The 17,741-nt window shown below is 48.7% G+C and overlaps 1 protein-coding gene and 1 pseudogene across 1 annotated transcript in view; one reads left to right on the top strand and one right to left on the bottom strand.

The window, feature by feature from the left end:
- Positions 1 to 2,201: 2,201 nt before the first annotated feature.
- Positions 2,202 to 17,741, bottom strand: part of LOC144152001 (somatostatin receptor type 5-like) — a 35,596-nt gene continuing 20,056 nt past the window's right edge. The window contains exon 2 of the mRNA XM_077683186.1: positions 2,202 to 4,067. Coding sequence (XP_077539312.1) covers positions 3,019 to 3,996 — 978 coding nt within the window. The 5' untranslated portion in view covers positions 3,997 to 4,067 and the 3' untranslated portion in view covers positions 2,202 to 3,018. The remainder of the gene's footprint in view (positions 4,068 to 17,741) is intronic.
- The window catches only part of LOC144152488 (uncharacterized), a 41,973-nt pseudogene continuing 36,711 nt past the window's right edge, over positions 12,480 to 17,741 (top strand).

The following is a 17,741-nucleotide window of genomic DNA, read 5'->3' as shown; positions in this document are numbered from 1 at the left end:
TATCATCAGCATAAAGCCTCACTGTAGATTTCAAACCCAGTGGGAAATAATTGATAAAAATAAAAAAAAAGAAGCGGCCCCAGAACCGACTCCTGTGGTACCCTGGACAGTACATCAGCTGGGGATGAAGACACCCCATTTATCACAACACATTGCTTACGGCCGCTTAGATAATTCTTAATCCAGTCTATGAGGGTTGTAGGAATACCAAAAAAATGACAGCTTATGCAGCAAAAGGCTGTGGTGGACGACATAAAAAGCTTTTTTAAAGTCCAAAAATACAGCGTCTAATTGAATGCCCTGGTCGAATGATAAAGCGATGTCATAAACGAATTCGGTTAGCTGTGTAACACAAGAAAGGCCTGCGCGAAAGCCATGTTGAGACGTAGTGAAAAGTTAATTATCTTGAAGGTGTTTTATAAGGCAAGAATAAATTATGTGTTCCAGTGTCTTGCAACAAACGGGTGTTAGCGATACCGGTCTATAGTTAAATACTTTATCACGGTCGCCGGGTTTGTGCAAAGGCGTGATATTGGCTAGCTTCCATTCTCGCGGCAATTTTTCACACCTTATCGATACATCATACAATGCGGCTAGAAATGTAGCTATGTAATCAGCACAACGTTTTAGGATGTGGTTTGAAATACCGTCGGGACCATGCGCGGACTGCGGATTCAGCTTATTCAAAAGGTTTCTTATACCGGATTTCGTTATTATGATATCATTCAATGCTGGTAGCGACCTGAGTGCCGTAACCGGAGATATCTGGCTTGGCGGAGAAAAAACGGATTGAAAATACGCATTGAAGCATTCTGCTCTACTCATATCATCTTTAAGAAGTTCGTCATTGTGCATGATGAAGGGAATTCCACTGATGTCTTTTTTGTTATTTTTAACGTAACGCCATACTTCCTTTGGATTTATTTTGATTTTGCTCTTAAAGGACGATAAATAATCACGCTTCGCCAGCTTTATCTGCGTCTTCAGGCTAGAGCCTAATGGGATCATAAAGGGATCACATATGGTATCATAAAGAGTAGGATGACTAGGATGGATGGCGTGTAGTCGTGTTGGGTGTGGTAGGTATTAGTCTGTAGTTGTCTCAGGATGACTTCCTGTTCTTTCCTGGCCTGTTCAGTGACTGGTGGGTATAGTTGTCTTGCTAGTCGGTAATGTTGGTTAATGTCGGCGTCTGTGAGGAGTGGTTTCCAAGTCCGCTCCCACTCGTCTTGCGGTGCCCGGTGGGCGACTTGTCGGTCCAAGACGTGTGCCGCCTGGTTGCCGCGAAGAGGGGAGTGCGCTGGTGTCCATATGATCTTGACCTATTTCTGTGGGGGTCGTTGGAGGAGAACCCGAAGCGCTTGTCTCGAAATCCTACCTGCTTGGTATGCTCGGCAGGCGGGTTGACTGTCCGTAATAATTACTTAGGTCTTTGTCTGGGAGAGGACAAGGGCGACTGCCGTCTCTTCAGTCTGCTGGGTGTTTGACGACCGAACCGTCAGGCATGATATAAGGTCAATTCCGGAGGTAACGACCGCCGATCTTACCCCGTACCTCGCTTATTCCGCCGCGTCTGTATACACGACGTGATATATAGCCGCGACCCAAATACGTCGTCTGTATTTACGGCTTAGACGCAAGACGAAACGACCGGTAGTCAAATACCAGAGATGGCTATTTTATTACCACAGCAAGCTAAGTAAAACGTGGGACATAAAATATGTCCATCGACTGTCTGCGCTTAGGACGCTTTATCTGCAACTGTTTTAAATTAAAAAAACACTGTGCGGATAACCACACAAGTCCAAAGAAACTTTCTTGAAAAAAAATCGCAAATACGGGGCAGCGAAAGCAATTAAATCGTCTAGGTAGCTTGTGCGTCACGAACGGCAATTAACGTTTGCTCGGCCGCTAGCTGTTGGCAGCGGAACAAATGGGGAAACGATTGTTTTTTTTTATATTTTGGTATGCACGAAATCTTTTAAAGCTCGCATTCGTTTGTACCTGTTGAGCTAAAGGTGTCTGACAGAAACAAACCCTAAATGTTATTTTTTTTCTTTTTTCGGTGCAACTTTTCACGTGTTCTGTTGACGCCTTTCCTCACCGCAGCACAACCCTGCGTGCAGTGAAGCACCCTTTAAAGGAAAGCCTCCCGTTAGCTGTTTATCTTAACTTTCGCCGCTGCTTACGTAATAAAAGCTTACACGTCTACAAACACATCGGCGGCCGACTTAGCAATACGCACATAAATTAGTTATAGTGAATCGAACCACAAACGAGCATTATAGCCATTTATTTTAGGGTCGGGATAATAAAAAAAACGCGAAATGAATCAGGAGTGCTCCTTAAAATTCTGCGTGACCTTGCCTGGCACAAATTCTTGTTCAAATGAGCCGCCTTAGACCGCAACAGAGAAATATGTCTGCATTACGAGTGAGTAACTATGAAAACCTGAAGTGGTAGCGAAGAATGACGAGGAGGTGGTAAAATGGGATGCATACAATGTCGTTATTGTGATGTTTTCTGCAGTATCACTTCCAGCGCAGTCCGTCTGATCCGCAACTGCAATTGGAGTCATCCGGATGAGTGGCAGTAGCATGAAACCAAACCTCTCTGTGCAAGAAAAGGGCCTGGCGCAGAGAGGCGTCCATGGACAGGGTTTATGGAATAATGAGCTACAAAAAATAAATTACCTTCATCTTATTTTTTTATGTTCGTTCAAGCGACGGGAGACAACCGGAGAAGCAACAGGCTGAGATAAGGCTTTTTAACGCAGTTAACAGTATACAGCACAATAAGGGATCTTACGATCAAATAACTTGAAAATTCCGCAGCATAGTTAATTTTTCGCATCGAACGTGCATATTAATAGTGTCGTTAGCATTTGCCCCCACTTCTGTCACGTACCTGCCGTATTTACACCATAACCAGAGTACGAAAACTCACAGAAAACACACAAAAGCGTACATAGCGCAGCGCCACTGTCCTTTTCATGCTGCCGCGCAGCTGCAGGAGGAATCACGCCTGCTGCCTGGCAGCGTTCGCCTTGCGCGTGCACAGTATCTCTCGAAAGGCGGCCCTGAAGTCCTTGGCCTTCCACCCGTAGATGACGGGATTCAGGGCCGCCTTGCCGAAGTACAGGCAGATCACGTACGGCTTCACCTCGACCGCCAGCTTGGCCCTCATCTTCTCCACGAGGAAAGGGAGGCCCACGATGACGAAGTACGGCACGTAGCCCAGAATGCACACCGCCAGCACGAGCGCCATCGTGCACGCCGTGCGGGCCTCCTGCCTGACCCGGTGGTGCGCGTCGCTGTTCGACGTCACGGCCCTCATCTGCTTCCACGCTTCGCGGAACACGAACAGGTAGAGGACCAGCGTGGCGGCCGTTCCCGCGGCGAACATGCCGGCCGTGACCAGCACGTAGGCCGGGGAGTAGACGTAGCTGAGGTCGCACACCACCAGGAGCGCGCCCCGAGGGTAGTCGCCGTTGTCGCCCAGGCCCACGCAGGGCAGCAGGCTGTGGAGCAGGAAGAAGATCCAGACGAACACGATGTAGCCCACGGCCAGCCGGTAGCGCATCAGGCGGTGGTACGAGATGCCGTGCACCACCGACACGTAGCGGTCCACGGCGACGCCCAGCAGGCTGAAGGCCGAACAGGCGGACGAGTAGTTGGCGAACCAGTACCGGAGCAGGCACAGCTTTCGCTGGCAGGCCAGCTGGCTGACGAAGTAGAAGGCGTCGTAGAAGGGCACGTTCAGGGCGACCAGGAGGTCGGCGCACGCGAGGCTCACCACGAAGTAGTTGGTGATCGTGCGGAGGCGAGCGCAGCGCCACACGGAGAGGATCACCAGGAGGTTGCCGAACAGGGCGATCGCTGCTAGCGAGCACTGGACTCCGGAGACCCAGACTATGGTGGCCGCGCTGTACTCGGCGGCCGTGCAGCCGGTCCGGTTTGCTTCCATGGTCAGGGGAGAGGAGCCCTCCCGACGCATGGTCCGGCCTGCAGGCGGACACTCGCGCTGCGTTCTGCCATCGCGCGCTTGCTTCCGCGGACAGCCTCGTTCTGCAACCAGCAAAAAGAGAAGAACACAGAACGTTGACAGCACACTTAACCTTGATTGATGAGTGGTTTTACGGAAACAAATCCCAGGATTCTGGGTTAGTCTCGGGCGTCAGAAGCTGGACAAAAGCAGTTTCTCAACTTGAAATCTTTTCTTCGTTTGCCGTGGAAACAACTCGAAGAGGTCCCAAAATACAAAAGATTACCTTGTCACGCCTTCATATTTTTTAAGCAGCGCTTCATTTTTTTTTTTCGGCACTGCAATGTATTTCGTTGTTTGCCGGCACTTGGCCGAGCCCTTCAGCTGTACTAAACCGTTTGAAGAAAAACAGGAATTGTGTTGTCGTCCTCTAGAACGAAAGTGCACGTTGCGGCTGTTTGGTTTTTTGATTACATCCTCAGGAAAACCAGAAAACGTCTGCCTTGAACGACTCCAACATTGAAAGGTGCACAAAAACAAATGCGACATTTAATCTTTCATGCGCCTGCCTTTCGGGTTTAGGAGAAGAAAAGCATCGAGAGATTTTGGTGACGGCTGTGTTGTAGCACCACAAGAGACTTTGACTGGAGACCGAAGAAGCATCATTTCGTGAAATGCGTTTGCGCTATCCAGGGTCTTGTTTTCTGTCATAATTTACTTATTCTTTTTTTGCGCCAAGACAGTCGCCTGCTTCTCCCGCCCGCTGACTTGGTTCCTTTATTTCCTAAGTTCTAGAAGGGGATCAAAATCTGCAACCTCAATCCGTCTGCGTTGGGCCCTCTTTCAGTTCACTATTTCTTAAGTGATTTCGTGCCACGTGGAGAGAGACTTAAAAGACTAGCGGTTTTTTGTACAACTTAACTTTCTTGGTAGAGTGAATAGTGTCCTTACGCCAGCTCGTTGGGTAGCGTTTCGGAAAGAGTTGAAAAGGAGATGCTGGCAGACGAATGGTACTTTGTAAGCATTAATTAATTAATTAATTAATAATCAAATGATTGATTGATTATTTCACTCATTCATTATTTCCTTTTTTTACAGGAGGAGGCTGCGTGTTTGTCCGCAGACGGACACTGTACAGGTGAAATTTCTTCCGGAACACGTACGCGGTTGACAGGAGCGCGACCGGGAGCTGTCTGCACAAAAGAAGTATTGAAAGGCGTTGTAATTACTGTATAAATACCCCGTGAAAAGTGGCATTTTCATAGAGATGACCATGTTCAAATTTTCCTTTTCGGCCACTACGCGCTCGATTTTTAAAGCAAAGCTTTCTACCTCTACCAGCCAGCGGTTCTTTCGCGGAATGCGGGACAATAAACTCCCAACGCGGCGGAGGCTGCGGGGGGAGGGGGAGGGAGGGGGTGCGGAGGGTTTTTTTCACGGAGCACTGTAGATGGCGGGGCGAATTTGCCCAGCGTTCCCAGCGCGGAAGTGCCCGCTTGCCGGCGGCGGCGGCGGCGGTACGGTTTTGTCGTCTGCTTTAGCGACGGTTGTTTTGGGCCTGTTTTGGCGCTGCTTCGCGCCCGTTGCACGCTTTCTTCATACGGCTTGGTTAACTTTTTCGACAGCACCTCCACGGTAACCTGCACCAGACGGAATTAAGTGGTCGTACGGCAAACACACGTCAAGGATTGGTTTGCAGGGCGGGAAAACAAAATGTACAAACCGCACACAGATATCTGGCCGCTAGAGAAACGCTACCTTTTGCGCACTGCTTGACACGAAAGGGACTCCGTTTTTTAAATTGGTGAATACCAATTCGGTTGTGTTTTAAGAGGTATTACGAAAGGCGAAAGTAGCAACTGGTTCTGATAAATAGCGATTATAAGAGTTCCCTCAGCTTTCTCGCAATTCTCAAACTTACTAAACTAACTAGTTTAAATCGGTATAAATGGGAATCACTAAGCTCACATGCCGAATTGTTTCGGTGTCCACGCTTGTGTCGCGCGGTGATTTAGCCCAGAACTAGCACATCAGGATGTATAGGTTCCGCGGTCTCAACCTTCGAATGACGCTCCTCGCCATTTTCTTTCTGCCGACGCTCGTCCGGGCTAGAGCGGCGGCGTCCGCCGCTCTAGCCCGGCCGTGGCCGACGCGTCTGCGTTCGGGACGCCGCCCCCGCGAATTCCAGGTAACGGCTGGCAGAATCTCTGGTTTCGCTCTTTGTAGAGCCAGGTGTGTGAATTCAAGTGACGTCGCACAGGCAGTTGTTGTGGGTGTCGTTTACAGCTTTTCTTTCCAACCACCTTCAAAGCGTGGATTGGAGCCATTTTTTTAGAGTAAAACAGTCTTTAAGGTCTCCCGCTTGATCTGCGATGACGAAGGAAGCGTTTTTCCTGTCGTACAAGGCCGCGTCTGTGTACACGGCGTTGGTGTCGTTTGCTAGCTGTTTTCTCTGGAAGGCGACCCTGGCTTGCCGCCGTTCCTTGTGTAAAATAGGTTCCGTGTTTTTTGGAGGGGGAAGCACCCTTAGTTTTTTTTCTTACGTCCGCCCTTAAGTGTTCCTTGTCGTTGATGAGGCGCACGTCTGGCGGGGGACCCACAATAGCCCTGTCTGATTTCGTTTTGTGTAGTCGTTCTTTCTGGGAGATGCTAAGAGCTTCCCTAATTTCATCGAACGAGTTGAATATCGGTGAGAACAATGACATGTGCAGCCACTTGGAAAGAAAAAAATGCTCCCCGTAATTGGAATTGAACCTGGGTCCTCACGTTATGAAACCGGCGTCTATCGGATTAAGCTACCTTTTTTTTTTCTTACTGCATGGAAAACTGCACCTATTACACCCTACAAAAGCTATCACTCATCCAAGAAGATGCACATCACTGCAGCTAAAATAAGCCGTCCGTCAAAACTACGGCAAGCAGACGCACGCGTACAACAACTGCAGCCATTCTGAGCCGCATAAATTCTCCGCACCAACGCAGCCTGCTCCCGAAAAATGGACTTGGTTGGGCGAGGGGGTTCCGCATGTGTCTGTCAGTCATGCGGCACTTCCACAAGCTATACAACCCATCACAACAAATATATTGTAGGGCACTGGAGTAGCATCTCGAAAAGGCAAGAACCGAATTGTATAAGGGGTGATGTCCGTGTCATTTTTACAGTTCGTTGTAAAACATCACAGAAAAACACCGCATCCCGGGACAAAATAAAACAATGATCAATGGTTTCAGGTTGATTGCATCAACGGCAATTGTCAGACCAAGGAATAGACATTCCTTTCTCGCGCAACCACGTTTTCACTGGGAGTGTTGATGTATGCAGCTTAAAGAAAAACGTTTTTGCATTTGGAGGAAGACACATACGTGTGACACGCTTCAAAACACTGTCCTTATGGTGGCCAATGTAACGTTGGCGATAAACCGGCACTATGAACAGACTCTCTAATAAAGTGTTCGTCAAAGCCTTCCTGGAAAGGGTAAACAAATATTCCAGGGAAAATCACGCAGTAAGGAAATGAAACGTGTCGACCACCTCTTTTAAAAAAACCCATGGCGGCTTCGTACTAACTTCCCCCGTGGAGACAAGAAAAAGGGTAAATGAAAACTTATCCGCCGTTGAATAACGTTTTGCAGAAGTGGATGATGCGTCACTTTATAGAAGAAAAACCGAGATACAAGCTGGTGTACAAACAATTGTGTCAGCCCAGCACCCCCAGACACTAACGGAAGAAACAAATTGTCCCTACGCATAGGTTCCCATTGAGACCCCCACACAAATGGCCCGCTTGCCTTTCTGGAGTGTCAATGACCGACGCGGCCCGGTGTTTAGTATTTGGCACAAAGGAACACCTAGGGATTGAAGTGCGTCCTTATCCCAAGTAATGACAGCAAATACGGAGGGTTTCGCACCCCATTCACCAAACCAAAATCCCTTTGTTTTTTTAGATGCAAAGCATCTCATGCTCGGGGCTGTGTCCCTCCCTCCCTTGTTGTTGTACGCCGTCCGCACTTTACTGCGCATGCGCGTCTCTTCAGCCCCGTCAGCGTTTGGGCGGACGTCAGCGCAGTCCACTATACAAAGAAGTAGTTAGGCGGCGCCCGGTTTCGATCCCACGACTCTCTGGCCGCAACGGGAGGTACGTGGCGCTCTTCCCACTGCGCTACAAACCGAGACGGGAGCATGTGCTACGAACGCGCCTTATGTCCTTCACTCATTCAAACTACGTCAAGAAGCTACTGATACAACGAAGACACGCGAAGCTGAACGTCCACGGAAACGGCGAACTGAAAACTTTAGAGGAGGATGTTGAATTTCCCGTGGGAAAGCTGTGGCGGGAAGCGCCACGCGCCTTGCAGCTCAACCAGAGAAGAGGACGAAGAAGGCGGGCAGCGGGGTAGGAGCGTGAGTACGCAATAAAGAAAGACGAGAACCAGGAGGTGTTCGATCAGGTAACGCGGGTGTCTGTCTCTTCGCTGGCTCTACATTTCTCTACATTTCTGTACATTTCTGTGTCTCTACATGGGGGTTCACACTGCGTTCCCATTCGTGCTCTGATAAATGAAACAACATAACGGCAACACACAATGGAACCTACACGGAACCCCCATGAGGCTTCGCATCCTCCTCATGGTTCCCCACGGGAAGATGGTGTAATTTTTTTCATATTTACAGCCGCTCCAGACGCGTCGCAAAACTGTCTTGTCGGGCTATGGGCTTCTTGAATGCTTCTTTTTTGTCAAAATAATAATAGGCGATGTCATCCGCGTAAGCAAAGACCTTAACCTCGTAAGATAATGAGGAAAAACCCCGTACCCTTTGACTCTGCTGAATACCAAGGCACAGAGGTTCGAGGTATAAGGCAAACAATAAAGGTGAAAGGGGGCAGCCCTGTCTAACAGACGGCTTAATCGCAACTGGCTTAGACAGAACGCGGTTGACGACCAGTCGTGTGGTGTACTGTTTGTAATAAAGATGAATGACTTTTAACAATATGTTACCTAAATTTACCGCTGCCAATAGTGCAAATAGAAAATAATGAGTAACTGTATCAAATACCTTTGAAAGGTCGATTTGGAAAAGGGCCACCTGCTCTGCCGAATCAAACACACATTTCAATATTGAACGAGCAATATGTATACGTTTGTTTGAATGCTGCTACCTCGAATACCGCAAGTTTGGTGAGGTCCTACTAGACTAGTGATGACAAGCTGAAAACGCCTAGATAAAATTTTTGCAAATAATTTATAATCTACATTGGAGGGAGATATTGGCCCATAGCCGTATACAGATTTCAGCTTTTGTTCATCTTGCGTTTTCGGAACTAAAACTGTGTGTCCTAAATAAAAGGTTGGCGGCAAAACGTCATGGTCGTACGCTGCTGTGAATATGTCTAACAGAACGGGAGCAATGATTGCTGATAAATTTTTGATAAAGCTCTCCACTCAAACCATCTGGCCCAGGGGACTTGTTTGTCTTTATGTCAGAGATGGCAGCCTTAACTGCTTCAAGTGTAATAGGCCCAGAAACCAGAGCGCACTCATCGTATGTCAGATTAGGCAGTAAATCAATGAGGGACATAGGCGTGCGCACAGGGGGGGCAGGGCGGGCGGCCGCCCCCCCTAATCATCTGAAGGGGGGGCGCCAAATTGGCCCATATTTTGCCAATGTAACACATTAAAGTAAAAATTTCTGCTCAGAAATATTTTGTATGTGTTGCAATTTCATCACATTGAAATAAAAATTTTATAACCATCCCTCTTTGCAGTGCGTTCGGACCGCTAGGACTTCAGTGGGCAGAGGTCGGGAGTTGCTGTAAGGAGGGGGGGCAGCGGTTAGACTTTGCCCCCCCCCCCCCCCCCCCCTAATCGAGAACTCTGCACACGCCTATGATGAGGGACTAAATTAGGGCCCCGAGCCAATGGACTTGACCCCGCAAATATGTGCTGTAGTGGTCATTGAAAGCACTAGCAATTTCAGCTGCTTCGGTGTACCTAATACCTTTATGTTTTATTTCAGTTACTTCCTTTGCAAGTGCTGACTCCTGCTCATCACTAAGTGAACGACAAGTGGGGTAGCTATCAAAGAATTTTTCAGTTCTCGACCGAATTAGAGTGCCATGGTATTTTTCCCGTAACATATTGCTGAAGTTGTGCTTTAGCAATATCAGTTTCCTCTACATGTGATCCCGGACTAACCGCTTCGAGTTCACGAAGCCCAACCAATGTACGAGTTAGTTCTCGTATAAAACGTCTTAAAAACGAAAGGCGAGTGGACTCTTCTATTGCGCAATTCCTTACCTCCTGTTTGAATAGATCCAATTTCTGATATAAGGAAAGGCTATGTGTTTCAAGAATACAAGTCAAGCAATCTGATATACGCTTAACAAAATATTCCGTCAGCCAATAAAAAGGTACGTCCGCAGATCGCAGTGAGGCAGCACACTACGCGGCCTTGACAGATACCATGCAGTGGTCTGTGAAGAAGATCGGGCGTACAATATGGTCAGAAATGCTAGGCATCTCTTCTTCTGAAATATATATGCCGTCAAGACGTGCATTATAACTGCACTGAAAGCGCGTAAATTGCATAGTACTCCCTTTTTCCAGAACAACATCGACAAGACCATTATTATGCACTGAATCGGACAGGGTAGCTGCGCTTAAGTCATAGTGTGAACGTGGTCTAGATCGGTCCCGCTCACAGCAGACTCCGGGCTCACAGCACGTGCTTTGGGTTCGTAGCGCGGGCGTTGGCGTTAGACTTGGCCGCGGGTTCTAGCGCGTGCTAACGTTGCCCACTTTGGGAGAGATGTGAAGGACTGCGGATGAAACGATCCCGGGCCCCCAAATCATGGAGAACTGTCAGCGGCAATTTCGAAAATAAATGCGAGGGAATGACATATTGAGCGAAAACTTGGCGCCTTACTGAACAACTTTAAAGCAAATTTAGGTAGGCTGGATGGGCCATGGAACGAATAATGAGTAGAGTAACACTTAGAGACGGGAAACGAGCATCCTGGATCAGGGAACAAACTAGAGCAGAAGATATCGTACTTCAAATAAAGAAAAAGAAATGGACTTGGGATGGGCAGGTAGTGATGCGAAATGGCAATCGGTGGACTACCAAGGTGACAGAGAGCCGGCTCTATAGAAAAAAGAGAAAGGCCAACTACTCGATGGAGGGAGGAAATAAGAAAATTCGAAGGCGAACAATAGACCCGACAGCGGTTGGAGGTCGATGGGAGAGGCCTTCGTCCCGCAGTGGACCTGAGTAGGATGACGATGATGATGATGGTGATGTTGCAGCAGCCGGGTCTCTGACCAAGGGAGAAAGAAGGGCCGCCAGCTTTGCTGTTTCTCCAGCCTTGCGCAATTGTTTGTATTATTTCTTTGCTGGTTCCTTGGAGCCTTCGAGCCTTGAAGGTTTTTTTCTATATTCCAAATGCAGGACTTCGGATCCCCAACTTTCATGCTGAAGCTGCACATTTTTTTTTCTTAACGGACTCGCTCGGTCCAAACAATACACAATCCCCCGTTTCAAGAAACGCCTCTTTTATATTTTTCCGTTATCCACCCGCTTTTTGACCTGTTTTTGACACTTTGACTCGTAGCATGAGAGAAATCCTGCGCTCACACATCAATCGATTTTTTCATGCACCTGCCGCACGCTCTTTTCAGGTCCACTTTGAAACCTTGGGGGCCGTCCTGATTTATTTTGCATAGAAACTAGACAACCCATTTTTTAGGGGCTTCCGTGGGCTACGGTTTCAGTCGAATAAGAGAAATAGTGAAGAAATAGCGGCAATATAAAGTGCCCATGTGCGCGCGCAGAAAGCGAGAAACAGCGCAGGAAAGAGACACACACCGCCTTTCGGTAAGAACTGCTTGGAGTTCAACACGATCTAGGTAAAAAGGCCTACAAATGTTACTAGCTCACGTGGTTCCGGAAAATAAAGCCGCCACTTCCTTTTATTTACGGAGACAAAATAGAAACAACCAATAAACCATGACCAAGGTTAAGTGCAACCTAAACGCGATAAACCGGGGTGATCCGCAAGCTTTTGTACTATCGAGAAGGTGTGCCTGAAAGCCGCCGCTGTTTGTACTCGGCGGTCAGCTTCTAAGAAGAGCAGACGAGAAGCAGATGAGCCCTGGCCACGTGGCAGGATGAAAACGGGTTCAGGAGAGAAAACAACTCGCCTCCTCCGAACACCGAAAGTGGGGAGGGGGGGTACAAGGAATAGATACTGCGGGTGGTGCGGTCATATAGTCTTTAACCCCCTACGCGTCTGCGTCCATCCCAATCGAAGTGGCAGCAGGCAGTGTGTTTCGCGGGTATACAGCTGCCTTGAAGTCAGGCTTGTGCTTTCGAAGCCGCCGCCCCTCCTTGGCGCTCTCGTAAGGCGAGTTTTGCTGGTGTTCTTGACAGCTCGCACACAACTATCGTCTTCGTGGCGTGGAGAGGGAGAGATGCACGCCCTTCCCCCTTCTCATGAATGGCGCCCGGGATCGAGGTGGAAGAATTTATACCAAACTTGGGGCTGAGGGTGGGGTGGCAGAGCGCAGTAACGACCGCGATTCTATCTAACCTCAATACCCATGGGCTTCGGCCTCTTCTCTAAAGGCATACGCCCACAGGAAGTATGGTGCGCTGAACCTCGCATGCACCTTTGCAGGTATCTCAAACTTTGGAGGTTAACGGACACGTGCTGTGATCACGGCGTATATGTACACAATAGGATGGGAACGTTGTCATTCACCCTCAACGTCAAAAGGCTTCAAAATACAGCTCCGTGCTGGATTGCGAAAAAAAAAACAGCTAATAAGTGATCTCTTAAAAATCCAGTGGGTGTGTACATAGCGCGACGTTTGCTCTTGTCAGTATACCTCATCTTTCCCCATTCAGTTGGCACGTGAACGGCCACTAATTAAGACTCCCAGGTTCGAAGTTACGCAACTCGATGAAAAAGATAAATCCTAAGCATTCGTGACGAAACACACTGCGCGGCTTTCAAATGCAAATGCAAAGCGGAGATTACGCAACAGATATTCGCCGGTGTTGAATAGCGGTCGATGCAGCGCGCTTCGTACGCGGAGCAGGAAAATGTTCCTCGTGGCGAAAGGCAGTTTCTTGCTGGGATAAGCAGCCGTTGCTTTAGAGGTCATGTGTCGAGTCCCTTTTACGAAACCACTTTGGCGGTTGGTTAGGGCTAACAACACACGTCCGACTGGCTGCCAAGAAGTGGGCGAGGGTGCGCTGCATAAGCTGGCATGCATATCCTTGCATGAAATTTCCACCAGTTGCATCGCCTGAGCGACACTACACCGATTTATAAGCACCCAACGTGTGAACTCAGGGCCGCGCTCTGTGTTTCGTAAAAAAAAAAAAAATGGCAGCATCCCCACATGGTGGGTGATGGCGAGTACGGGGACTAGAAATGACATCGAAGTTGCTCCCCGAGTGGCATCCGATTCGCACCCCGACCGTGATTCGATTTGAGCCGTGAGTTGCACCTTGAGTTTTCCCTAAATGAAACTGCAACTCAATGCTCAAATCGAATTTCCCTTGATGGCGGTGTTGTTGCGACGTTGTCATCCCACCGCTGACATCCCGTTGCTGCATACGTGAAGGCGTACCCGAGCCGAGCTGCGTCGCCTCGGACATGCGTGTAGTAGCGTGGTGAAGAGAGCGGCCAGCCAATGTTGCAGCCGTGAATAAGACCAGAAGCCGAAGGGAAACTTAACTTGTTTACTTCATGGCGAGAGATGGTTGAAGCCAGACAAGAACAATGCCCCGACGGGTGAGGTTACACTACAGGGCTCGAGCAGAGTGACAGCATTGAATCACTGCTCAAACAGGAATGAACTACAGCGCTTGGGGGGTCTTATTTATACCCAAAGCGCTAAAGGTCAAACAATCGTTCCTTCTAGATTGTGCACACGACACGAACAGCACAGACACACACAACCCTCTTTTCAGAGTTCGTTGACGGTCGGTAGTAGCGGCGCACGCTGAGTCCGAGAGAGGGGAGAGAGAAGATCCCTGCAGTGGCTTCCGCGTCCTTCGGACAAGTTGAAGCATGTTGCGTCGGCCGCCACCGAAGTTTGATCACGCCGATAGCGAGGCGCCAGCGATCCAGACGTGTAGCAGCTTGTTTGAATCCGTCGGCTGCAAGCGCGAGTCACCGACAGGGAGGCCTGCTCGAAAGGCGCACGTAGGGGAGGCTTCGCCACACAGCCGGGGAGTGTTGCACAAAACTCAGCGGTGGGCTGATTCGCACGGATCGGCGCGGATGGACATTTGGAGGTCCTAAGGAACTCCGCACCGTTACAGGCGAGGGAGTAAGCCGTTTGACTCACGGTCGTAGCCCAATGGGTAAGACGACTGACACTAACTCTGTCTGGCCTACCAGACACAGGCTCGAATCCTACCGGTGCCTGTGCGATTTTTTATGATTGTAAATGCTACGCGAACGGACGCGGACAGACATTGTGCGGTACTAAGGTGCTCCGCACCTAAAAGAACTTCAGAAGCAGACAAGAGACGTCTCTCAACGTCCTCTTGGAAACACTATACGCCCTGAAGCATGTGGGGCTACGAGTAGCTGGAGATTGCGAGATAAGTTCACTCGCTGAGAGGGCGATCCCATCAGGCTCTCGCCGAGTATGTGTGTACCTGCCCAGAAAGCTAACTGCCCAGCTACGTTTCCAAACGCACCGCACGAGGGGATCAAAGCGCACGAGGCAAGGCCGACCGCGAAATGGTGCCTGTGCTGGGGCTTTCCACAGAGAAAGTCGACGGCATCGACTCCTTTCCCGCCGTTCCATTACAGAGTACGTGTGCGTGTGTACATGTATGAATGAACCATGTTCAACGCTTTCTTTTGTTTTCAATTAGGATTTCATCTCGTCCTTCTTACGTCAAGGTAAAAAGTGTGCACGTGTGGAAGAAAACAAAAGGCTTTTCTGTCATTTCTAGCGTTTTCTCTGTCCTGCCTTAGTTACTGGAATTGTTCAACGCTCCAAAATTGCAGCGGATTCCAGACAGAATCCCTTTTCAATTTTCCCGCCACTCCACTGATCCATACAGTGACAGCTAAATCCCCTCCGCTCCCCTCACCCCCCGATTCTCCTACACTTGTATTAGACAATTCACATATGCCTGCCAGCCAGCCTTACGCACTCCTTATCTCTTTCTTTCTCTCTCTCCTCCTCTGTCTTCATTTGTTCTCACCTACCCCCTTTCATTCCCCCTCTCCCCTTCCCCCGGACTGGGTTGTATGCTGTTGAACTCCCAAATGAGTTCAAAATATCCCCCGTCCACTTCTTTCCCACTTTCTATTTCAATAAATCACTCACCACCGCCAACACCATCCTCTCGTGTTCCAGCCCTCCGTCCGAGCTACTAAGGCTCCTGCAAAAACGAATTGGTAGCGACACCTGTGCGTCTGCCCGGACACTTCAACTTCATTTTCTATTCGTAGTTCTAATATCCGCATGTTTCTACCACAAGTTTAAATGTTTCAAGCAAGCTTATATTCTAAGGATCCGCGCATTTTTCATGTCCGCGAACAAAGCCCCCGAGGCTCTCAGTGTCTTCGAAGAGCGAGGCACTGAAAACGAATGTCCCGGTGGGTGTGCAACCAGCACGCGCTCACTGCCAAGTCACACGCGGTTCAAAGCACGATTTGCACTTTAAGCTTATACGCCTCGTCATTTGGATATTTATCAATTGGCACCATTTCAAGATAATTAGAGTCAAAATAAAAGTGTCTACGTGCCCTTCATAGAGATGACCACTGTCAACGCTAAAAGGAAATAAACTTTCATCCTAACTTTCACCTAAATTATGTGTCCCGTCCTATTCACAGTGGGCTAAAAGCTTCGCTTCGCCATCACAGAGTGGAATGGCTCATGGTTTTTACATGTATTGAAATCAATTCATACTTTGGCATTTTTATATATTTTTAATCTTTCTGCTTTAAATTAGTTTCCAAACACATGAGTGGCTGTACATTCACTTCCAGAAGTAGCATAAAGCCAGATACAGGTACAGTAAACCCCGGTTACAGCGAGATCACTTTATTCGAATTCTCGCCTTATTCCAAGTTCCCCAACGCAGCGCAAGGGCAGCAAGGCATCTCCGCTTTGAACGATGTTCCGGTTGTAACGAAGTCTGTTTCCTGTCCCGAGGGCTTCGTTACTCGAGGGTTTGCTGTAGCAGTTAATGCGACGCGATCCTGACATGAAGTACTCGACTGTAAAAAGCTAACACAAAGCCCCGTGTACAAATCTTCTGCCCAGGTTAAAAATTTTCAGGTGCTACAATTTATTTTGTAGCAGGACAGAACTGCTCACAAATTTCTTCTCTCTTTCCCTACCCCTCTAACTCTCTTCCCTCGCCTTTCACTCCCCGCCGCACTTGGTGGTTGCACGCAGGTGAGCTCCCTGCCGCGCCCACTTCCTCTCCTTCTTGCTTCCATCGAACCACAACTACTGCTACTACTCTTGCTTTGCATTGTCTGTGCGACGTTCGTTACCGTCGTTCCGTCGACAGTTAGTGCGCCCGGGGCCACTGGTAGATAGCCCTCGACTAGGGAGCCTACACGACATGTAGGCTCGCCATTGACCACAGCGCTACTCATATTTGCAGTTGTTTCCTCGTCGCTGCAAGCCCCGAGCTTTGACTTCAACTGAGCTCATGTCACAAACGGCAGCTGTGGTGGCCTCGCTCTCTTATCCCCTGAGAATACGAATGAAATGCTTTATAGACTCCCACTTTCAAGGAGCAAGAAATGAAGCCCTCCATTACGCGGAGCATTAGCTGCGATACAGTGCACGAAAATATAAGATGACACGCTTCAAGCAGAAACAAATACAATGCACACTACTTTAAAGGAACCCTGCAACACTGTATTTCAACTTCTTTTGAAATCTTAAATGCTTGCAGAACGTTGTCACCCAACACACCTAGCACTTGGATTAGGGGGTCGCACAGTGCTTCAGCCAAAAATTACTGATCTATGCCCATCAGATAACTTTTAAACTCGCTCAAAAGATTTTTCTCTCTTTCCCGCGGTTATGACGTTCTTCGACGGCCCGAATTACGTCACTAAGGCCGTGTAGCGGCTGTTGGCTGGTTTGCCTTCAGTTGCAGCAATGAACGCTTTTCTATAGCAACTTTAAAAATTAAGCCACAATAACAAAGCAGAAATGGAAGGCGTATCTGATGCGACGAGCAAATCACGCAGTGCCGCTCCGTGCTGGCGATAACTACAGCTTTCGCAGTGGTTCCAGACCTGAAAAAAAGGGTAAATGCGCTTATCGAAAGCGTAGCAGGGTCCTTTTAAGATGTACAGAAATACAGACCCTTATATAGCGTCTCACGGAGCACGCACAATGTGCATTTAAATTCATCTATAGGTTGATGAAACAACTTTTGCTAAGCCTGGTTATTTTCTCAACAGGCCGCCATACTGGAAAGTTACGCCCTTCCCCCTCGTGTTCACGTATCGTTTAGAACACATATATCGTTTTTCCTGAAGCATTTGCGTATTCTTCCTACGAACCATTTGCGCAATTTGCCCGGGGCTCAACTATATTACCTGCCGCCCAGCGCAGGCGCCTTTCTTCCGTGTAGGATAGCGAGCTCCACGTAGATACGAAGTCTACCCTTTAGGCACGGGTACGGCCGCAGGGCGCATGTTTCTCTCCGTTCATGCCAACCGCTGCTGACATGCCCGTGTGTTGACTCGCCG

Source organism: Haemaphysalis longicornis, unplaced genomic scaffold (genome assembly GCF_048455015.1).
Source record: "Haemaphysalis longicornis isolate Haplotype H1 unplaced genomic scaffold, Haemaphysalis longicornis Haplotype H1 scaffold_9, whole genome shotgun sequence".
Lineage (NCBI taxonomy): Eukaryota > Metazoa > Arthropoda > Arachnida > Ixodida > Ixodidae > Haemaphysalis > Haemaphysalis longicornis.
The sequence above is the reverse complement of the archived record's forward strand: the minus strand, read 5'-3'. Positions and strand labels throughout refer to the sequence as shown.